The sequence below is a fragment of the Scomber japonicus genome, chromosome 12, assembly GCF_027409825.1.
Source record: "Scomber japonicus isolate fScoJap1 chromosome 12, fScoJap1.pri, whole genome shotgun sequence".
Lineage (NCBI taxonomy): Eukaryota > Metazoa > Chordata > Actinopteri > Scombriformes > Scombridae > Scomber > Scomber japonicus.
The window spans coordinates 20,337,631-20,362,833 of NC_070589.1; the positions used below are offsets into that span (position 1 = coordinate 20,337,631).

Sequence of the window (25,203 nt, forward strand, 5' to 3'; positions counted from 1 at the left end):
GGAGACTCTGTCGCTGGCAAAATGGGGACAAGAATGTCAGGTCAGCTTGAGCATTTTGTCCTTGTAGCCTTGCCCAGGATTGACCCCACACTGGGCTTTTACTCCCGCTATAAATACCAGGGGCTCATCTGGTCAAAATAAATAAACGGAAATGCACCACAAATCAACAGGCGCTGGCAGATGTTGGGGATTATATGTCATTATAGCCTAGTGATCACCAGGGTATACAATATCAAGATACTACAAGGGAAGAGGGAAGCGATTTTCAGGAAATAACAGAGACTCAAGAATTATGACGCTGCACAGAAGTAAATCTAGGTATGTGGAACATCACTGCATCTGAAGGAAACACTTTTCCTCACTTTACTTCAGAATGTGAGAAATCAGACTAAATTCTGCCACACTATTAAATCTTACACAATCCAGTATAGACAAATACATTTTAAACTTTTTCTCTTCAGAGTTTCTAAAATGTTGTAACATTCCCGACTATAAACACAATCAGCTGTCAGGTTTCCAAGTCTAACAGTAAAGTCCCAGCACGTTATTTTGACTGTGATTCTATGTTTTTAATACTAATATTGTAAATGAATCATCTAATGTGGCCTTAACCATGAACTGTACAGCTCCACTGAATTGTACAGAACTGTACAGCTCTCTTAGGGCTTCTCTGTATGTGTTTCCCTGTCAACTAATTAATGTCAAGTAAAGAATTTGTCAGGTAAATAGTAAGTCTGACTCACATCTACTTGATGACAGGGAAGATAAACTCAACACTCACAATGACACAGTTTAGCTCTTACTTTAATTCCCAAATTTCTCCTCAGAAAGTTGATTAGATTAAAAGTTTGGGTTAGAAATGATCACAAACATGTCAATGAAATTTATAAATTTTGAAAACATGAGTAAATGCATACTTAAAACAAAATAAAAATGGCAAGAGATGTTTGAACGATGGCATCAGTTGTTAAAACTGTTGTATAAATTAAATACTCTCATTATCAACACCTCACTTTACTGGCTCATGGTTTCTTGCTTCACTGAGCCGTGTGACTGGTGTTCCAGTTCATTACCACAGACACAGTCAACAGTTGTTTTAATCAAGTCGTGTGCAGCTCTTCTCACCTCCTCTCCAATGGTTATATTAGGGCAAAGTCAGTGTGAGGGACAGCTGTAAACCGCCACACGACCCAATCAGGGCTTCCATTAGTCCTCACTGTGCTTTCATGCGCTCATTTCTCTCAATCAGCCACATTTGTCTAAACATTGGGCTTGAGTTTGACTGTGAAATTTGTCTGGCTATTGCAGATTTAGACCACACAGGGTAAATGTCAGTGAGTATAAAGTGCAGCCTTCGATTACATTTGACTTTCTGAAGTGATAACAAACTGCGGCTATCAGGTGTAAAAAAGTGAAATCTCTCTTTGTAGAATGAAATCTCTACAAATGATCCATCTGCAGCAATACCAGCGCAGCCACAAGTTCAACCGGTGGAAAAGAGCTGTCAGTGTGATTTATGTCTAAGCCCCTGACTTTGACATGGCGGGTCTTAAAAAGCCCATTTAAGATGGAGATAATGAGTAAACCCAGCATTTTCTTTAGCCTCAAAAGACACTGTGCAAAAAAACAAAGGACAGTGTATTGAATGGTTGCCCGCCCCCGAACCCATCCTTCACCACTGCATTGAGCTCCTGCTAAAGTCCCTGACAAAAGGGGAAGTATCTTTACCACAGCCACCTGAGGATAGACAAGTCATGTGACCAGCTCTGGGAGATCATGGGCTTGGGACTCTTAATTTCAGAGGGGGGTTTGGGAGAAGGGTTCTTCCTCTCTAGGATTCCCAGAGGAGTGTTGCAGCTTTGTTTTAGCTGACTCAGCAGCTGCCCAACACACAGCGGTTGTATGGAGCAGCTTGGACTGAGCTGAAGGCTAATCATTTACCTAAACTTGTTATTGCTGATGCTCTGACATTAATGAAATAACCTAATATCTAAATCTACAAAAACCTGGCACATTAGGGAGGCAGCTCTGATTACACAATGTGACAAGTTGAGGCTCTGACACTGTAGGAAAAATGAAGGTCCTCTCCCGATGAGGTTCAACTGAAAATCGAGAGATGAGGAATGAGTATCAGGTGGGGAGGAAGTACAAAGAATGACCGAGGTGCTAATTAGCACGTCTGACTCTTATAATAAGAAAACAATCCTGCGGCTCAACTGTCAAAAAACAAAACAAGAAAACGAAACAGCCAGCATGTGAAAATTCCCGCAACCAGAATCCCCTTTTCTGCCCGCTTCACATGGGCTACCTGACGCCAAGGGTGTGAGGACTCGCACTGTTGTTTACTATCCGGGTGGCAGTCCACAGCTCTAATTTCCTTATAAAAGCCCCACAACCTTCTTCGAAACCCCCTCAGTCCTCCCGCTCCTCTGGACTACCTGCTGAGCCCTGAAGTGCAAATCGGTGCTAGTGAGGATAGCAGATGAGCTAAGGTCATTCATGCCTTTCTAGTGGGCCACACAAACAAAGGCAAACATTCCAGCTGAATGCCATTGCTGAAATCGGCAGCAACAGAGAGAAAGAGAGGGAGAAGGAGACAGAGCAGGGCTCAGTGGAGATAATAGCCTGAGGGTGTGTATGTGTGTGTGTGTGTGTGTGTGTGTTGTGTGAGTGTGCATGCATCCACATGTGTGTGTGTGTGTGTATGTGTGTGTGTGTGTGTGTGTGTGTGTGTGTGTGTGTGTGTGTGTGTTCTAGGGGATTATCTGTGGAACTATAAAGTGGGGTGAACCAGGGTTTAAGGCCTGGTGTGACCAGAAGGAACGGGGGCAGGGTCTGAGGCATGAGGAGGGGTGGACAAAAGGAGCATTTGGGCAGATGAAGAAGTCATCATCATTAAGCCACTGGAAGTTTACTGTCCAGTTATAAAACTCATTTTAAAATTAGAGGCTAGGGGGTGCGTGTGAAAGGGCATCGGGGCTGGGAAGGCTTGCGAGGGACTAGAGGGACTCACTGAGGAACTGTGGAGCTAATTCATTAGGGGACAAGCAGCCTTTGTGTTAACACTAGGCTGATTGGAGTGGTGACCTTGCCACACACTCTGGCCTAGCGGATGAGTTTAAGGGCAAGGCATTTAACCTTAAACTAAATCTCAGCCACAGACAAAGGCCAGCATCGTTTAATGGCCAAGGCCTACCAAAAAAATTACTGATGCAGCACAAATGTTAAATAAGCCCATTTAAATGTAGCCTGGACAACACTGTGGAATTACACTACAGTAACATTTTAGTATAATATAAGGAATACTCCAGCATATGACTGAAAAGATATGATTTTGATATTTCAAAATAAATCCAGAGCTGAAATGATTTATTAATCAATTTATTGAAATTCACTGGTTCACACTTAATGAAAGTTAATATTTGTTTCTTTGAGATGACAAATGTAGAGGCAGATATGTGTGCATCATTGTAAAATTTGAGAATAATGAGAGACGAAAGGTCAGCTGAACCAGTTGGCGATGTCGTAACAAGTCTTTTTAAGGAGTTATTTTTACCATATCTATATCCCCAAAGGAGATCAGGAAGCCAGCACTTAGGAGAAAGTTGTTTGGCTTCCAGGAAATCGAATCTTGGCTGAACACGTTGGGTCAGGTTGACCTGGCACATGCACACTAAACAAATGACGCCCACATGCAAAACTACCACCAAAAATCTTTGTGTTTTGCATGGTTATTCAAACAAAACAAGCTACTTGAATGTACCAGCTGACTTTTCTTTCACATTTTACAATTTTTTAACATGTTATGGGTGAAGTGATTAATTGCTTAACTGAAAGATGAATCGATGTGTTATTTGATAATGAAAATAATAACCTTATGGTGATCATCTTAAAGTTTTAATCAGAAGGTAAAACTTAAATAATGCTGCCCAACTTCCCAACAGTTTGTGGCAATGCTGGCCAGAGCAATACAATTGAGCAACAGCTAGTTGAAATGTTTTCTGTTCTCATAGTGCTGTTAATGAATGTTACCTTTCTCCAGTTATCATCATTTTTCCAGAAACTGGTCTCTTTGGCGTGCAGGTGGTCGAGTGGTTAGAACGCATGCCATATACGCAGCTGACCCCGGTTCGAAGCCCAAACGGAGGTCCTTTCCTGCATGTCACCCCCCCCCCCCCCACGTTTCCTGTCGGTCTACTGCTAAATAAAGGCGTCTATGCCAACAAAATCTTTAAAAAAAACACAAAGAACCTGGTCTCTTTTTTTCCCTCTAAATGTTATCTTTTGTAAATCTTGAAAACAAAACAAAAAACAACTCTTAATGCCAAATCTAGACTGATGGGCTTATTATAGGCATCTCAGTCGTAAATCTCATCAAAATTCTTTAAAAATGTCACACCAAAAAATGTCAGTTCTTTGATAATGTGACCAGCAAGCAGAGGTATCTGCTTTCGCAGCCATTATCCCTGATAGAATAAGTGAATGAAAGTGAAGGATGAGTGACAGTTTACAATGTTGTTCATGACTGTGTAATAAAATGGAAGCCCTGTCAGTGAACCCAATCTGCATTTTACAACGCTGCCGGGTTGAACGCCAGTTCACCCAAGCCGGAACAACAGAGATAGACACAGGACCCTAATGCATTTATGGACTTATTCAGTGAAGCCATATTGTATAAGACAACTATGAGTTCTATTTCATACTGTAAACCTGTCACTTGGCTGTGGTCAAATACCGGTCAATGGTAAAGGGCAAGATTAGGGAAGGAGAAAAAAAGCGGTTGCAAGATTTTAACTGATTGAAATCCATTTTCGAATAATTTACATTTTTATTCTAAATCTGGAAAAAAACATCCTTCAACTCATGACATAAAAATTAAGCTAGATAAATTAAATCACTTATTTGCTCATTTGTCATGTTCCCAATTGGGACTTCTATTTAGTGTGCTTTTTCAGCTTCTTCTAACATCTGGCACACACCTAATGGCTCATCCCAGAGTAGATCTTTGATGATGGTTGACCAGGCCTTGTCCTGGCCATAAACTGTTGTTTAGACAGCCTTATTAATGGGGTGTAAACGGAGAGCCATGGATCACATTGAGAGGGACAGCACTATCAAAACATTGGCTCTTATCAGATGACAGAACTTAGCAGAAGGGTCAGGTTCCGTTTCCAGGAGCTGACCTGAGCTGCACTCTACCCTCCCTCCACGTTACATATCAAACTGAGGTGATGACCCAACAGTAAACACACTAAAACAGCTTGGTGTCATTCACATTTTTTTTGATTTTTCTGCCAATATGATACCTGAGCTACAGTGCTAACACCAAAACAATATGTGTGACAAAATAGTATTTTTTTAAAAAGTCTTTCAACCACATCTTGCAGCCTTCATTCGTAAATAGAAGAGGTTTATGTGTCATCTTGATGAAAAAGACAATGGGAAGGAAAGGGGTGTGTGACATGAAACAGGGGTCGTCTTGCTGGGAATCAAACTGTGGTTATATGGTACATTAATTAACCATTAGGTCACTGAGGCACCTCTCAACATACTTTCCTAATAATTTCTTGCAGGAAGTTTCTTGGAAGTAAATATTTAATTATTGCTCATTTATTATTGGAAACTTCATAAGTGTTGACTTGTAAGCTGGAAATTAACTGTAATTATTTAATTGAAAGTGTACCAAAATTTTTTTCCCATAGTCCCAAATTTCCAATATCTTTCTAGGTAACTATTAGGAACTATCAATTTTCTCTCAACATGATGCAGCTGAAAAATAACTTTTAATAAATAAAAATAGTGTTAAATGTAATTTAAATGAGCATGACTCATAGTCAATGCCTGCTTTAAGTACTTGACTAGTTTTCCATACTCAAGCCTTTTAGCCATAGGTGTTAAAGATGTGAAAGATAATGACATATATTGTCTTTATAAGGATCTTCACTAAAAAATGTTGGTGCTTTACATCTTTTTTGTTAATAAAGGAATATAAAAGACATTGATACAAAGACAGTGGATCCACTCAACCTTCTTCCCTGAAATGTTCAAACAAATGACACACTAACTCAATTTAGCCTTGCAGGAGCAGTGGGCTCTCATGGAGAGAACATAAGAAAGAGGTCTGTTGTGTTTATCAGGCATCCAGAGAGAGACCCACCTTTCACAATAGGACCTCTCCTTTCTTTTCCTTCCTGAAAAAAAAGTCTCGGCCACCTTGAATCCATTTGAGTGACACCGTGACAAAGAGGCTTCTCAATGTCCTGACGAAAGGAGCCTCCTCCCCTTCCCTCTAAACTTCCTTACCGGGCAATCAGCTGTATCCATCATGTCTCCCTTCCTGACCCTAGGCGGCACTGCTGCATCAGCAGCACCCCACCCCCGTTACACAAGCCCCTCCTCACCCTTACCCCCCACACTCACGATTAATAAGCACCAAGTTGCCCTCAGTGACAAGACCCACACTTAAATCTCATCAGTCGTCCTTGCTGCAGCAAGAGCTACAGCATCAGCAGGACTCTTTTTGTCTTATGGCACAATGGGCCGTGAGCCATCCTTTGTTGAGGGCTTGACCCCACACACAAACCTTGCTGATGAGAAAAAGTGACAGTAAACCTATTCAGGGCCAGTGCAACTTCATCTTGTGCTGATCCCTCTAAGAGACGGGATATTTTACCAACTGGCAGTAAGACAGGGCTGCTTAGACAATATGTCGTACCAGGCAGGAGTGGTGGTTAATAAACTACTCAGGCGCAAAGATCTGGAAAATTCGATAAAAAAAAGAAAATGTTTCAACTTCAAATGTGTTCCTTATATCTTTTCTGCCTATGTGATGGGGTTAATGAGGATTTTTGAAAGTAAAATGTACCTACTTATTATTGTTGCACCAAAACATGGGTTGAGAGAGAGAGAGAGAGAGAGAGAGAGAGAGAGAGAGAGAGAGAGGCCTACTGGAGAGATGAACACTGTTCTTACAGAAGATATTACCTCATTTTGTGTCTTTAGATGATGGTGGTGGAGAGGGTTAACAAAAAAGTCACTCCAAAATCCTCTTTTAATATTCAACTGGGTTGAGATCAGGTGCTTAGGAGGGTCATAGCATATGATTAACATTCATTTTCCTATTCATTAAAATATTTAGTGACCGCCATCATTTGTATTCATCATCATCAAACGATGGCATTCACAATTAATCATAGGTCAAATTGTTAGTTTTTTTTAATAACAGTCTAAAATGTTAAGATATGCAATTGCCTAGCCAATATGAAAAGGAAAATTATTCAAATTAACGATGAATCACTAATTGTTGCAGCTCTGTATGGAAGTAAATGAAAGACTACATGGCTGTTGCATGAACCATATGTGGCCGTGCTTCTTATAAAGCACACTTACAAGCAGCTCTGTTTTCTTCTTGGTCATGGTTTAAATTGACAGGTTACAAATGCCCAGCTAATCTCACAACTGGTAGATATGGCTTCACTGAATTAGTTTGATGGAAAATGCTAATGTGCGTTTAAATGCGATTGATTTTATCAGCAAGTCACAGAGCTACATAGAAAATCCATAAGGGATTCTTCATAATCTACAGTATGCTTTCTCTGTGTTTTTTCCCCCTTATTTTCCTCCTGCTTGTGCTTGAGGTGAAATTGCACAACTTCACACAGAGAGAATGAAAAGAGAGAGATAGAGAGTGAGGGAGAGATAGAGAGAGAATGACCTCACCCTGCCACAGAGGAACGTTGAGTCCTCGCAGCAGAGGGCTGGGTCTTGGTCACCGTAGCCTTGGACAATCTGTGACAGCCTATGGAAAAGCCTTCTGCTACAGACAGCCCTCTCCCCCACAAACCCTGGCAGCATCAACACACAGTGACCTTGTGCTTCAATATGAACAGAGAGAGAGAGAGAGAGAGAGAGAGAGAGAGAGAGAGAGAGAGAGAGAGAGAGAGAGAGAGAGAGAGAGAGAGAGAGAGAGAGAGAGAGAGAGAGAGAGAGAGAATGTCTATTTGGCGGTAATGGTTATTTGCTATTTGGCAGTAATGGTTATTTGCTATGCCCACTGCTTTTTTCATTCTCACCTTTGTTTAACCCAAAAGACATTAGAAACTGAAAACACCACACAACTCAGAAGGAGTGGGAAAGAAAGGCATATTTTGAAAGAAGTAGAAGTATTTTGTATCATATATGTGGTAAATAGTTGTCTTTTTTGTTTTGCACAAAAGCACATTTCCCCCTCATAGTATCTTAGTATACCACTACAGTTAGAATGTATTCAATAATAGAGCAATTCAGAAAATGTTAAGTGGGTCTGTTACAGATAAGAAGCACAGTGAAAATACAATACTCAACGCTGAGGATGATCCCAGGTGTGTTTAACTGACACATTAATGAAGACATGGAAAACTGATGCTGTTATTCAAATGTTTATCTTTGAAAAAAAAAAGAAGTGTGCAAAAGCCAAAACAATGGAATCCTAAACCTAAAAACTATTAACTTTCCTTCAGGTTATTATGCATCGATGCAGCCAGTTGTACAGCACAGACTGTATTCTTTAAAAACAACATGAAAGATGCAAGCAGTAATGTCTTGTTGGAGGTACTGTTCCACTGGGGTTGGCATCTGTGCAGTGTGGGGTGTGTGTGTGTGTGTGGGGGGGGATACAGCGGAACATCATGTGAGAACACACTGTTCCATAACAGAACTGTGCGAGACGGGATTCTCAGCTGGATGCTTTCCAGGTTTCAATGGCAAGAATGAGGATATTATTACTAAGTGCTCTCCATGGAGCCGTATGCACACTTTACTCTTCACAAGCTTGCACTGCTGTAATGGAGCCCACAAAAATCCAAGAGGTTGATCTAAAAAAATATATTAAAAAATGGAGGAACACTGCAGACTCGAGATAAGCACTTCATGCCTTAACCCTGCTGTGATGCAATGCGAGATGCAAGGACTCAGTCTGGTGTCAGGATTATTAAGCTTGTTTGTTTATTGCTGCTGCTAATTCAAAGAGTTCAATGCAAGGAACAAAAGACTGAAATTCCTCCTTCACCTTGACATGCCATTACTCCCCCACGAATACACACACGTGCACTCACATGCACACAAACGCACACACACACACACGCATGCACACACACCTGTGCTTAATGACAACCCTTTGACTTTGCCATGGACACGCTCCCTGACAGATGATGTGGGGGCATGTCTAGATAAGTTCAACTCATTTCTCTCAGTGAGTTATTTCAACTTTGATCTCTGAAGAAGAGGCTTTCACTTCTGGCGTTTATTTTAGCTTTTTATTTAGATACCTGTGCAAAATATTTTGCTAAAGTGCCATGATGAGTTGTATGAATAGGAATAAGCATATAAATATAGAATATTACAGAGATGGAAGGTTTCAATAGACTAAGGTTATAGGCTATTGAATCAGTTGGTTAGTCAGTCTGTATGTGTTGACAGATAAGAACCTGTCCTGCATGTCTTAATCTGAGATAACTAACAGGACAACAGGAAGTGCCATCTAGAAGTGTACAGACACAGACAGTACACACACACACACACACACACACACACACACACACACACACACACACACACACACACACACACACACACACACACACACACACACACAATAAGCATCCAAAACCCCCCTAGTAAACAAAGAGCAGGATGTTCAGGCCAGTCCTTTTTGGCTGTACTCCTATGTATTGCATGTCCTACCTTCCTGACTGCAACTTCCTTTCATTTGTCATTAAAAGCTACATTCTGGTAGCCTGGCTAATACCAGACAGCATCTCAATCTCATGTGAGATTGAGGTAGGGTCTGGTGAGAAACCGTTCATTTTCTCATATTTGATGCGGGGTAAAAAAATGTCGATTAAATACTTCTGTACGCTACTGGACAAACTTACAGCCAATCATATCAACTATAGACGCCTGTATGGAGCAGTGCGAACACATCCTTTTTATGAAGGGAAAATCATGTAGCTCAAGTTTTTGTTCTATTTTCTAGTGAACTTGCCTTCCAATTTATTTATCACACAATCTACTGCTGCTTCGACCGGTTGCTGTAACTCTGTGGCCGCCATGCTGGATGTAAACAGAGTTGCTCTATGGTCGTCATCGCCTTGAGCCCGCCCCCCCATTCTGTGATTGGCTCCCTATCTCAGGCGAAAATTTTGTCTTGGTGGCCATGCTAACTTTCTGAGCAAAATAGAATCTTGCTGGAATGAGAGCATGGGTTTACCCAGGCTAACATTCTGGTGCTGTGAGAAAGAAAGGCACATTGTAGCTGAGTCTGTCCACACAACCTTTCACTTCTGAGCAGGCCATAAACACCGGGGTGTGAAGGAGACTCACACCCAACAGCACAAATTCATGGTCAGACTTTTAAGGAATGACTGTTATTTACCCAGAATAAAGTCACACAGTAAATTAACTGCTACAGCATCCTCAGATAATGCTGTTGTGTATGTCAACAGAGTTATGAGGCTTGAACCTGTGCAACATCTCAGTAGAAAGAACAAAAATGAAAGGGTCTGTGATGAAAATACTGTGTTGTAGCTTTTGCAATGAATCGTAGATTGAAAAAATAAAAATGCTCTCTTGATTGCATCGGAGAGGTTCACCACTGCTGTTTGCTCAATGAAATATACATTACAACTGTACACTCAAATGAACTCCATCTAAAATACTAATTAGCATGCACTATACTTTGACTGAATATTTATCATAGCTTTAACTACACAAGAAATCGCACAAGGATGTGTATATAATAGAATCAAACTGCAACTTTAGAACGTTACAGCAATTATTAGGCTTATAAAGAGGACACAAAATTATTTTTACTTGTCAATTTTGTTTCATAATCTGTCTTACATCTAAAATATTGTTTCTTTTCCTTCCTCAGCTGAGTTCTGGATTATGGGTCAATAGCAGGGCTGCAACTAAATATTTATTTTCCATTATCAATTAATCTGTTTGGTCTATGAATAGAAATTATTTGTGAATGTTCCTCACATTTTACCAGAGTCAATTAATTTTCTTTAATGACTTATTAAATAATTGACTTATCATTTCACCCCTAACCAAGAGCACACTGAAAGAAATCAAGTCAATCTAGTCTGTGTAATGAAGGTAAAGACAAATAAACACAATGGATCAAAATTAAAATTAAAATAAACAAATAAATAATCATTAAAATATAAGAAATAAAATAACTGCCCTGCTTACTGTAAGTGAAAATAAGACATAACAGCTGATGGTAGGGGGCTTTAAGGAAGAGGCCCCACCCCCACCAGAGGGATCAATGCACATAAATGGAAGAGGTCACAGACCTTTGACATCTCCTTTCAACCGGGGGAGGGGCACAGGCCTTTGTGAGATTGGCTTTAATGATCCAATTGTCGACTGTGTCATACACCTTCATACAGTATATATACAGTTACTTTTGCATTTCGCTGCACCCTGCACAATCTCCCTCTGTTCGTTCATTAAAACCGGCCGGCCTTGAATCTGAGGCTTGCCAAGCTAAAAATGTTGCCCTGTTTCTCACTTGCTGCCTGCATCCAGCTGCCTTGTTTCATTCTTCATCACTCCCACATCTGTTTTAGCCTCCCATCTCTTTCCCTTTTCAGTCTCCCTTACTCCTCTCAAGACCTTATCTATGCTTTACCTCCCTCATCTTTCATGCTGCATTTTTGAAGAGGTTTGGTCACTTGAAAGGCCAAGGCAGGAGAAAATGACCACCTTAGACATTTTGAAGCATTTTATTCTATGGCCATAATGTGGACAAAATAGCACGAAGCAAGAATAATAAATATATCTAACAATTGTCAGAGCGTGGATGAATGAATCACAGCAGATAAGTCAAGCCCCAGCTACATGAACCTCAATTAACTGATGGATAAAATAAAACGTCCAACGCTGATACTGGCATTACAGTCAGTGAATATTTTTTCGCTTTCATTTGGACACAGTGTTCCTAGCATTCTTGACCCTCAATAAAAAGGACAAGGTAAAACTTTACAAGCATCCATGCACAACACATATAGCTCTGCAGATCAGCAGTAGGATGCTTTTTTAAATTCTGATGTTTCTTGTAAATAGATACTGAACAGTCTGATATACAGTACGAAGACCTTGCTGCTGAATTCTATCTGTTTATATAAACAAACATTTATATAATAAAATACCTTGCTAAGTACTAGCATGCATCCATAATATCTATATGTTGTTTTGTAGTTTGTATAGACATTTGTTTAGTAATTAGCTTTGCTCAGATCACTGTGTGTCATCCGTATTAATGACATAATAATATCCATGTCCACATAAAGATAGAGCACAAGGGAACTCTAAAAGCGGGTGCTGACTGCTGCCTTAGCAGTTTGAACAATGATGATTACTTTAAGGACCACCTGTCTTTTTGGTGTGGCCACATCACAGTCAAAAAAGTGTGAAACAATAGCACTGATCCCTCTAGTTGGGATTGTATCCCTTATACCATCTGTACTCCTGATCAGAAAAGCCCATCACGAATAAGTACCTCTGAAAGGATCATGAGAAGCATCTGTCTGGCTTGCGATCTAATGCAAATGATTTGTGAGAGTGTTCAGTGTAAAAAGATTTTGCCTCATAGATCAATAATTGAAATGATATGTTCCTAGAGCTGGCTGAGGCTACAGAAGAAACTGAAACCTCTGTGTTATTGACTGGATTGGTAATCAATCACTATGTATGCCTTTTTGTTATGACACAAAATACACATCCAAGTGATCCATCACACACTGCTTAGTCATAACAGAGAGGAAAAAAATAAAGAACGTGTGAATAAAAAGCTGGCTGTCAAATGGCCATATCCTATTTTCTGCTGCAAGATAAACAGATGCATCAAGGACAAACTGAGCAGACAGAAGGCATAAACAGAAAAAGGAGAGCAAAAATGATAACTGGAGAATAATAAGAGAAAATAAATCAATCTGTTACCCTGGTGACAATTGCCTCATGTACAAATGGATGTGAATAGTCAATTATCCACAGCTTGGTCTGACTTTTCATGTGATAAATGTCATGTTGCATTTTTTGGAAAGACCTCTGCCTCACAGCAGGTTTTCTTCACTATAAAACCAATGAGAGCTTGGGCAAAAAATAGAGAGGAGCCATTATCATAGCAAGATAAAAGGTTTACAAAACAGTATTTTCAGCATGCTGAAAAGGTGTGTCATTATTTTAAATGGAACATATTTTGAGAGGGGACAGAAATTAATCATAACTATAATGTTCTTCATTTGTAGTTTGTGTATCCCATCTTAGTTCATATGGGTTATTCATAGATTAGTTTCTGGGTACATGTTAATGATCAAGCTTTCTTTTTTTCACAACTATATCCAACTCAGTAAACTGTATTACCGGAGCTTATCAGAAAAATAAAAAATTAAGATGCCACAATCACAAAAAGACAATGCCCACCACCAAATCTAACCAACTCAAGAGCTTTACAAAGCAGCACAGGAAAGAAGATGTCTCCTTCAAGGCTAAAGAGAGAAACCTGTCCGGGTGCAGGAGTGGTGTCACGGGGGCTTTACTTATCTCCTCCCAGATTAAGTCCCAATTGTTCGCAGGGAACAAAGGCAGCCAGTGAGGAAACCAGCCCCCCAAGGGCCAGATGGTCAGCGTTCAGAGCCCCCTGACCCCTCTGGCCCTTGCCCTCTGTGACGAGGCTGCGCGTGCTCTACACGAGACAGGCCACCCAAAAAATTCACAATTGGCACGGCTCATACAGAGCATGTACTCACACGATTCTATACAGGTACTTGTAGTCTACCTGTGTGACTTCAAAGGATGTTTCTCTGTGATAGATAATAATGTTTTATAGGATGCATAGTTGCAGAACATTACCAGGGTGATCAGGAATCACAAATCTGTCTTTTAAGCAATATTTCCAATCTTGCATACATTCTGTGGTCTCCGATTGTAAAACTGTAAAAGTGAATTGTTATATGCATGGAGAAAATACTGCTCCATAAATGCTACTTTCATTAAAAGAGACAGTGTTTGAGAAAAAAATGCAGCACAGCAGCATCTGCTTAAATGAACATTCTCTGTTGTAGTTTGTAGGATCTTGTGATGTGCATGTAATTGTCATTAGCTGTAAATGACATTCTGAAAGTACAAAAAGGGGGGCTGGGGAGACATGAGGAATGCAACCTTTGGGACATGAAACATGAGGAATGGCAGATTAGATGTAGTCAAGACAGACTGGTTTGCCTGTAATTACAATGACAAACCACCAACTACATCTCCTGGTCACTCTTATCTGATGTGAGTTTATCTAAGCTGCTGAAGCCTGTTTTCAACACTGTGCCTTAGGCAACTGTAACAGTATTCAACAGACCAACGTGTACATTTTCAGCCTGGTTCCAGATATACTTGACATGACTTTATTAACAATGATTAAGCAACAGGAGTGTAAAATGAAACTGTAGTCAGATTAACCTTAACTGCACTTTGAGGCGGGACATCTATGATTCTTTAATTACTCATGAGATAAATTAATTGCCTGGTGATCTATAATCTAATTTCTTTAGGCTGCTTTTCTGCCTCAGGTTGAAAAGGCTAAAGTGCCACACAGACACTGACATGACACGGAAATATACGTTAATTAAAAGACTAATTGACTATTAGATATAAGACGGTTACACACGCAAGTACGGCAGAGCATCGCTGACAGCCACGACATTAGGCAAGGCGTTATTGTCTGTGCAAATGTATTACAGTACATACATTAAAATCAACATTAAACACCAGAGATGCATCCATTGTATCCGAGCAATCACACTGGTTTACAGAAAGAGTTTCCTTAGCTTTTAATTGATTATTGCCTGATGTCATAAACACCCCCTCTTATAAAAACGGGTACACTTTGCCTACCAGCAGGTTGAATTTGCGAGCAAATTAAATAATGAAACAAACTTTATGCCTCTGTTTTAGCCTCGCTGACGGATCGTCACCAAGCAGCCGTGAAGTGACCCGGGGAGCGTTAACCCTACCAAAGTAATCCCGTTCATGATCACCACTGTGCCTTCGTACGGCATTTTTAACAGGTGTGTGGACGCGAAGATACCAAAAAACACAAAGTCCCAATGCGTGCTTACCTTTTTTTCCACGCGGAAATGCGTTACAGGGTCATGTCGATGCAGAATCGGGTCTGTAGTTAAATTTGCGTCCCCGGCTGCTGCAACACCACCACCGCTGCTCCACTCGGCTCTGATCCGCTCTGCAGCCGCTCCGCGCACAGTGACGGAGCCGCCAAGTGACGTCAGGAAATTACTGTACGTACCGTTTGGTTCACTTGAACGGAAGAAGTTGTTCAGATCAGCTTGTTGCTCTAGTGGGAGGCTGGAAAACACAAAGGAAGACACCCGAAACAAATCCATTACAAATGTAAACACATCACGACAACAGCTTGAATGAGCTTACACTTTTTTGGGAGTTGATTTTAAAAACATGCTAGAAATAGACTACCTCACAATGGATGAGGCAAAAGAAAATGGTAAAAGAGGAAAATAATTGAATGCTGGGAAATGGTTTAAAGTAACTGATTATAAATAAACAACATGAAAAATAAACATGCTTTCAAACTTTTGCAAAATGTGCAAAATGAATGGATCATTCATTTGTTGATGTATTGTAGCCTACATTACATGCATGCACACATTATAGTACATACGCAATTATTTACATACATACATACATACATACATGCATGCATACATACATACATGCATACATACCCTTAATGCATGCATACACATACATATATCTTTATTGGCCAAGTGCGTTTATACATACAAGGAATTTGACTATGGTTTAGTGGCTCTCAATGTACTTACACTGAATAGCAACACAATAAGCTTCAGAAATATACACAAGGGATTATTACAGGTTGAATCATTTCTGTGGACTGTAAACACGATTCAAAGATGCATACATGTATACTTTATAGCTATAACAAAAATATTATCATTTAATTTTTAGATATAGGCCCATAGGCTTATACCTGATTCTCTACCTGATTTCTCCAACTATAGGTTTCAGGTTCAAATATCTCCCTCTGTTGGCAGATCTGCATTATATTCAACAGCCTTCATATTGACTAGGTTGCACAAACCATTATCATCAGTATTTACAAAAAGTAGAGTACACCCTCAGCCGTTAACCTGATATAAAAATAGACTGACAGACATTCCCTGGGAAGCACTTGACAGCAGGTTCAATAAACCCTGTAAAAGTCAAGATCATGGGCTTTTTTCAAGTTTCTGGATACTATTGACTTTTTACCATACATTGTAGAACGTCGCCCCCTATTGGGTGACATGCGTAATAAACAGCAGCACACAACAAGAGCCTTGCTGAAAAAGGGAACAAAAGATTATGATTATTTAAAAGTTTGACCAACCATGACTCTTACATAAATACACACAGTTTATTAGTAATTAATTTTCTTTCTTCCCTTTTCCCCTTCCTTTCACTATATTGAGACAAACAAACAGACTGACAGACAGTAGCCTATATAGAAACATTTTTTTTTCATAATATGGAATAGAATGGCATAAAGTTATTTAATTTAGGCCCAGAACCAGTTTGATCAACAATGGTATCCCATGGATTAATGGAAGATGACAGCAAGCCTGCAACTGCCCTGGGGCTTCATCAGGCCTACAGGCCCCAGGTATATATGTATGTATCCACTTACTGGCAATAGGAAGTTATAGGTCCTACACTTTAACAGACTATTAGCAGGTTAACCAGATCCACCTAAAATTTGGTAAGCTAAGTTGTAAGATCTTGATGATGCCAATTATGAAGCTTTTGAGTTTTATTTATTTATTATTTGCCATGAAATGCTAGGCATGCTTGGAAACACATGAAACCAGTCACACGTCAGAACCCGTGAAGACTGGCAAAATATACAGCAACCGACTGCATGTGGTTTCAGTGGGTTCCACAGCGCACCCAAACTAGTCAGAATAAAGTTGCTCCGATATTTAAAATTACACACATTATTCTTATCATTTCAGACATTTTTTCCATATTTTAAACAAACTTTTTTGAACTCCACCTTGAGGGTTTATTGAATTAATTTGTAATTCTGTTGGTATAACCCTTAGACTAATGACATTAAATTGTGAAGGAATAGTCGATACTATACATGATAATGTTATATAGGTCATGTGACAACACAACATTTGAGGCACTACAGGTATGGAGCTTTTGTAAACCCATGGATTGAACAGGTCCACCTCAAATCTAACTAGTGAAATCTCAAAACATCCACAAATCCAAAGTGCAACACTTTAAAGTGACAGAGGAACCTGTTGTAATTTTACTTTACATTGTCCAATCTACCCGAACTTTCATATGCTGCATAAGAGTCCAGGAGTGAAGACATCTGTATGCACATATTGAGTCATAATCATAGTACCACTTATGTGACAAAAACATGAAATTGACCTTGTGTGGTCCTCACATGATACATGGCAACATGTTCATTGAGTGTTCTCTAGCGACACTTAATGGACACAGGCAATGATATTTAATTCCTACGTGCAACATCTGATATTCATGACCATGTCAGGGGACTCTCACTAAATGTATTGCTACATTAGGTGGTAGTTAATTATATAGCACCACCTACTGTTGACAGGAAGTGAAGCCTTATGTTCCAAACTTCCTTTGTTTACATAACATCTACATTTGATATGCAGCAACATAATTTACATTTAATGTGTGTTTCCAAGCACCATATACTGGACACAGGAAGTGTCTCCTACATGCAATATCCATTAGTCATGAAAATGTATATGTTCAACAGTTGCCCTCTGGTAATTGCATCATGTTGATCCACAATGATAGCACTTTGACTGTTACATGCTCCAATGTGCAAGGGCCAAGAGTGCTTGCAACTTTAATTATTATTTTTTACAGTTATAATACAGAGACAGGGTAAGTGGTTAGCTGAAGAGAGGCCCGACAGCTCACTTTTGCCCCAGGACCCTCTGGTGAATTAATCAAGCCCTGCTGAGTAGAGTACACTGCTCTGCATATAATAATATAGCATAAACATATTATGGTTCAGGACTAAGACAATTTACTCAATGTAATATTATAATGAGTGATGTTAATTACAGAATATTCTATCGTATTCTATTCAATTATATTATAATAGATAGAATTGAATAGAATATATTTCTATAGACTAAACACAGGCATTCAAATAGAATAGAATAGAATAGAACAGAATAGAATAGGCTTATTAATTAATTAATTTCTGTAGACTGTTAACCACTGTTGGTGGTAACTAGTTACATGTAATAGCGTTACGTGATTTAATTGTAAAGTAAATGTAACTGCAGTCTGTTACACTTACTGAGGGAAAAATGTAATTAAATTACAGTTACTCATGAAAATGTTGATGGTTACAAAGGGGATTACATCTGAAGTCAGACTTTTAAGATTTTGATCAGGAGGAGAGTTTCCCCCCCCTATTTTCCTTGTATTTAACATGTTACTGAAAACATATATTGCTGTTTTTAAATTCTTTGAAATCAATCATTTTTAATATTTTGTAAATAAATCATTACGTGGGCTTAAACGATGTCACAGTACCATTTAAGCCAATACCAGACTTTTTTCATAAAATACCTTTATTTTATAATCCAAAATCTACATGAACTACTGCATACATTTTCAAATGCAAGATAAACCTTGCTTTATAAGAAATGATTTCCCTTATTAACCATGTTAGTAGGCTATCCATGAAAAACACCTGAACTTAGATGTTGGTGGGCTTAACAAGTACACTTACCCCAGCAGCTGAAAACATTTGTTAGAGAAATAGAAAAGTAATCAAAAAGTAATGAAATAACAAGTTACATTACTTTGATTAATTAATTAAAATAGTTAAGTTACTTACTACATTTTAAATAGGGTAGTAAGTAATCTGTAACTTCTTACATGTCCAAACTAACCTTCCCAACCCTGTACATAAGCTAGTAACAACATTTGAAATTATGGAAATGAAAAGATGAGTAATTTGTATTATCATTTTCATTTTGTTTAACTTGTCAGAGGAACTTTTCAGTGAAATAAAAAGTATACCGTGTAACATTTAGGTACAGCAACATGTTTCCACCACCAGTCTGAACTCTTTGAACGCGTCTCAGCAAGGCGCATGCGCAGTACTTGACATTTTGAAGTTGCTTCTCAGGGGTGTTTGAACAGGAAGGCGGACATGTTGGCCAGCCTGTGGGAGAAAATCGGGCATCGTCTGCTGTTTCCCCCCCTCAAAAACTAACATACATCAAAATCCAATTTGTTTGCCTTCGATGTGAGAGATAAAGCCATTTGGACGACGAGCAGCCGACAGTCAGTGACAGTGCACCCGGCTGCGGCGGAAGGACTGCCGTTAAACGCTCAAACGACTCCGTGTTTCAACTCATCGAAATTTGGAAGAAGCAGAAGTTTTTTTCCCACCACTTCTACTTTTGAGCTGTCAGATTCGTTTTGTCGTTTTCTGCAAGGGCCTGGCACAGGTATGGGAAGAGGCCCGGACTAACCCTCTCCACAAACTGTGCTTTTACGAACAGACGCTACATTGAAGTTTAAGTTGCCTTTTGTTTGGATGCAGCAACATTTTAAGCCCTTATCCTCTGCGGCATCCTGCGGAGGCTGACTAATCTGTCGCCGCATTTATCTTCTGCCACTGAAGTTATTTGCCACTCATACTGGGAAACATCTTTCGACACTGGAAATGTGGCTTTTGTACATTCAACGCAACCAGAAACGTTTCATCGTCTGTGAAAGCCTGAGGAGAACGATGTGTTTTCTTTGAAGTGGAGGCGGAAAGTTCACACGAAGAAAGAACAATTTGGCTAGCTAGCTACCGCTGGCTGCTAAAAGCTAGCTAGCCAGCCTTCTGTCTCGCCAGTGAGCTTTTTTTGTCCATAACCCAACACCGGGACTGAGTTCAACAGCAAAAATGTCTGCTGGAGAAAGTCTGGGGGCTCGATTTGGAAAAATCGATGCCATGTTGAAGGACCCAAAGTCAGAAATAAATACGGATTGTCTTCTGGTAAGTTTGTAGCTTGCTGGTTAGGCTAGGCGGCTAGCGAGTTAGCCAGTCGGGATCAGTCTACTCCTTGGAGCAGAAATTCTTTCCGAGACCAACAAGTCGTCTCAATTGTCGTAGAAGAAATGTGTTGAAAGTAACGCTGACTGGGTACTTTGGCTCACACACCTAGTCAAGTTCAAATATGTGCATGTAGACATAGACATATATATACACATATAATGTATTTTAAGCGTTAAGGAAAACAAAACAATCAGCAGGTTGAGCTGTGTTATTCTGCACTCAAATATAATATGAACGGGCAGCCAAAAACAATTAATCTGTAATTGCAAGCAGCAGGGTTTGTGTTTAATTTCCACAGCGGTGCACTCTCAGTACCCAATAACTAGATTTCCTTAAAGGAGACAAACAAATTAAAAAAGCAGTGGTGTCTAAATTTGACTGACAGACGACATCAGATAAGGTTTCAGGTTATTTGGGCGGTTTAACTCACATCAGTAGTGATATGTTACATTATTAAATATGATCAAGTGGATTGGTTTCCTTGCCACCTCCTGCAATCTGATAATGATATGGGATGTCATTAGTGTTTCCCCCCTTTAGATCAATTGCAAGTGTGTGGTTAGGAGTGCTCTGTGCTGTTTTGTCTAGATTTACTTATCTAAGCTTCATTTGAAGTGATAGGCTGCCTGCAAGCCTGTTCTAACCTGCAGGCCTCCAGCTGCATCAGTATACACCTGTTGGCTGGAGATCGACCTGGCTGCTTCCTGTCTTATGAGGTGACAACTCATGAAGTGACTCTCCAGCCTAGAAGGGAAAAAGTGCGTCTGCTGCCACGTGCTACACCCTAAAGCAACACCTTCATAGTTTTTTATTACATGCAGCAATCCCAGGAACTGACTCACCATAGAGCGGATGCCATGGGGATGTTGTTGTGTCAAGTATTTGTTGATATCGAGAGCGCTGTGGCTTTGGTGATAGTGGCACTGAATGTTTTCACAAGGATTTGGCCCTCAGTGACTCACAAGGGCAGTTGCACTCAGATGTATAGTGTGCTTAAACTGAATATTCATGTGGGTAATTGGATGGAAAAACCTGGCCTGAATTTCCAGGGACTGACCTTGGTACCAATGTTTTGGTACTTATATTTTGAAAACAGGCGTACTCACTTAGGGTTCACTTTTTTGAAGTAGCAAGGAATAAATGGTAGCCATGGATCTGTGTATACAGTAGTTTCATTATAGTTCATTCATGTGTTGTGCATGTAAGGTTATAGTCTTTAATTAATGACCCCTGTGTCTTGTTTGGATGATATGGGTGTTGTAGCAGGCAGCCTGTCTCAGGGACATCACAGAATCTGTTTTTTGGGAAAGGGGGCTTGTCCTTAAATCCCACCCACACATCCAACATGGAATATTTGTGTAAAGGCTTCTGTAGATAGCTGTCTCTTGAAAAGAAAACTTGCTTAGTCCCTGTGACCTCCCATCCTGTTGCAGAAAGAGCCAATTAAACTCACCTAAAAGTGCACATGCTCTGCATTTTTAATGGCAAAAAGCTGTGGGGACTGTTCCTGCTGGCAGCCACACACACAAGGGTGTTGTTCCTCTTTTTTCCCCGTCTCTGCAATCTCCCTTGATCAATGAATGGAGGCCTTTTGCCGAGGCTCTCTCTGCCACCATGCAACTCCACCCACAGCTTAATAAAATTCCATGCTAATCAAATAACCTCTTGTCTTTGACTGGCCTGGAGTTCCCTGCGTGTCCCAAAGCCATTCTGCACGTCTGGAGAGAGGCTGCTCTGAGGTAGCTGGGTGTGGGCTCTGCTCTCTACCCATAAACCAAAATTATGTGGACTGAAGACTCATGTTTCTGAAGGCCGTGAATCAGGACATTTAACTCATAAAGCAGCCAACATGCTCGGCTATGAGTAATAGGCTCCATCAGAATACACAATGCAAGCCTTTTACTGGCCATGTTTCTGTACCTGAGTCTTGAGCTGGCACTGCTTTCCATCTCCAGCGTTGAGCACTGTTGTGTTTCTACTTTTCTTCCCATAGAGGCCTGGCCTGCGTTGTGTGACGGTGACATTTGGCTCTGCACCTTACCACTCAGCTCGAGCTCTGTCACCCCTTATCTTTACCCCCCTAAATAAATCCTGCTTGGAGAGAAGAGTGCCTTATCTTGATTGGGCTGCCCCCCTCCCCAATCATTGTGCTCTCGGCAGGCCTATAAAGAGCCAATCTGTACAGACAGAATTCCTGACATTGTGATGGGAAAGCTCGCTGACATTAAGGGCACTAGAATTGATATGTTTTTCTGTCTGTGGCGACTGATAGCTGCCATCAAATTATATTTTTCAAAGCGTACGCCTTCCTCAAACATCCTCATTTTAGTTTGAGTCGCTGAACATCAGTACACGGGAAATAGGATGTTAAAATACTGAATATGCCTTCAGTGGTAGAGTACGTTTATCATTTGGTAAATTTAAATGGTTGCGTTGATATGTTGGAACTTGTTTAGCATGGGCTTTGCCTCTATTGAGGTATATATACACACACACACACATATGTATATTATTGTGTCTTACTTTTACACTTGGGGTGCATTAGCTTCTCTGTGTTTTGATCCTTCTTTCATCTGTTATTTGGACTCTAAATCTGTAATAAAAATAATTACAGGAAACGGCAAGGCCAGTAAACCAGATTTGTAGACGCTGATTGACTGTGTGAAGGCTATACATGAACTTGTTTAGATGTGGAAAACTGCGTGCCGAAGAGCTTTCGTCGAATGAATGGGATAATCAGTGTGTTAAATGATATTTGCAGGTCAATATCTGCGAGTATTTGCGTTCAAATTAGATTTCTTCCCACAACGATGTCAGTGAGAGAGGTGTTTATTACTACTTAAGCCATTATAACTAATCAGTGTTGTTGTGCGGCAAAGAATCAATGGGATAAGAATGGCTATTATGAAGATTATATGCTAATTTTAACTTATTTGTTCTTTCGCTTAAATGATGGCCACATTGCCACTCTTAGTTAGCATGCGGCATGATTTCCATTTTCCAAGTGTGGTTGACTCCCTGACACCTACACCTGAGCTTTGGCATTCAAAAGAAACTGTCACATAGCAAATCCAGAGTCTAAAGATGCTGTTCACGAAGAGTTGTGCTGGGACAGGGACAGTCCCCACTCACAGCCATCTAAAATCGAGTCTTCAGAGTCATTAGATGGATAATTTCAGTATGTATGTGTTAAAGTAGCCTGGCATAGTAGATCTGTGAATGATGAAGTAACAACCAGAGTACAGTCAATTCCTGCCTTGCCTGTGACCTTTGTCTTTAATGAGCAATTCCTGCCTTTAAGGTGTTGTCTACACTGATAATGCAGCTACAGTCACTGTTGATTCAAGACTTAGTGACAGATCTGCACAGTTTTTAGGGAAATTATGTCTGCATGTGGGTCAGCGGACCAGGTTTGTTGCTGAGCGTTTGCTGAATATCAAGTCAAGATAATGAATGCACTTTTACAGGGTGTGCTCTGTAACATTTACTTTAGCATACAACCTGGAAACAGTACAATTAAATTATCCAACCTCATTTTCTGTACTAATTAATTTAGAGCAAAGCACGAGATGACTCACTGTCACTCTATAAATGACTCTACTGGTGGTTTTTGTGTTTTTAAAACCTGTGAAATATCTCAGTTGACTTTTTTTGCTGTACGTTTAGTTGTGACAGTTTAAGAAAGCATGACAACTTTTTTAACGTATAATTAAGATTTTAGCATGAAGAGCACTTGTGAAGATGAGTTTGTGATAGCTGAGGCGAATGTGTGATAATATTGTGATGATTTTATGTTGTCGTGTTGCCCAGCCTTGTTGTTGTCACATGGCGAAGTGGCTGCCAACAGTGACAGATTTGGAAACTCCTACAGGAATCCAGATTGATGCCAGAGCAATCATTATACACCAATACACCAACACTTTATTTGCAAATGTTCCCCGCTCACAGCTACATCATATAACTTTGATGGAAAAAATAAGTGACTAAATTTTGTTTGTTTGTTTATTATGTAATACAAAATACATAGTAATGATGAATACAGAACGGTGTGAAGGAGAATAGCCGAAAAACCCACTATACAAGAATTCTACAGGTATACAGCACATTATCATTGTCCAACTAAAAACATAACCCTTCAATAAAAACAATGTCAAACACAAACCAGTAAAATAACCAGTTAAGTAGCACTCACTAGTTACATTTTCATGGTAGTGGATTAACTTGAAGTATGTTTCAAGTCCCTGCAAGTTGCTTTTTTAAAGCTCGCTACCTGGAAGCAGCACAATCAGTCTGAGTAAAGTTTTTAAAAATAAGAGATTTTTGTAAACATTATCTAAAGGTTTGTTGGTTATTGGCTAAAAACGCTGGGAAAACCACTGGGGCCGGCTCCCTGATGATGAATCCCATCTCAAGTTGAAAAACACATATTTGTAGTAATGGTTATAGTCAGCGTTTGATCCGACCGCCTATTGTCAGAAAGGTTCAGGGCTGTCAGTTGTAAACTGCTCTCCTCAGCTATTCGGCTATGGGGAAAAACAATTGGCCGAGCTATTTGTAGCTCCGCATTCCCTCAACTGACTGATTATGTGCAGGAATGCATACTAAAATGATCCACTCTTTTAATAATGGAGGGCTTTTTTCCTTTGATTTACCCACTGAACTTTACAGCCTCCTCATGCTTTTTTTGATCTTATTTAGTAAAGGCTAAAATCCACTTACTATGTCCCACTTAAAAAAAGGACTCTGCGACCCATTATCCGTTGAAGATGGTCGATGTGAACTGAGTCAATGTTTTTAATAAGATGGTTTATTTGTTCAGGTAAGGTCAGAAATCCTGTGCGGTGCAAGGAAAGGAAAAGAAAAAAGAAAGACTTGTGTTTTTTGCTTTAGACTCCAGAGCTCATTCAGTGGAAACACGTGAGCGCTCTTCACTGTTGAAATAACTCAATTATATTTTGACATGAAAGCGTTTGTGACAGTGATTCCTGCTCGATGGGACCTCATAAGGAAAT

The 25,203-nt window shown here is 39.9% G+C and overlaps 1 protein-coding gene across 2 annotated transcripts in view; it reads left to right on the forward strand.

Annotated features, from left to right (window-relative positions):
• Positions 1-19,290: 19,290 nt before the first annotated feature.
• The window catches only part of rock1 (Rho-associated, coiled-coil containing protein kinase 1), a 32,002-nt gene continuing 26,089 nt past the window's right edge, over positions 19,291-25,203 (forward strand). For both annotated transcript variants that reach the window (XM_053329867.1, XM_053329868.1), the window contains exon 1: positions 19,291-20,131. In XM_053329867.1, the coding sequence (XP_053185842.1) occupies positions 20,039-20,131 (93 nt within the window). In that variant the 5' untranslated portion in view covers positions 19,291-20,038. The remainder of the gene's footprint in view (positions 20,132-25,203) is intronic.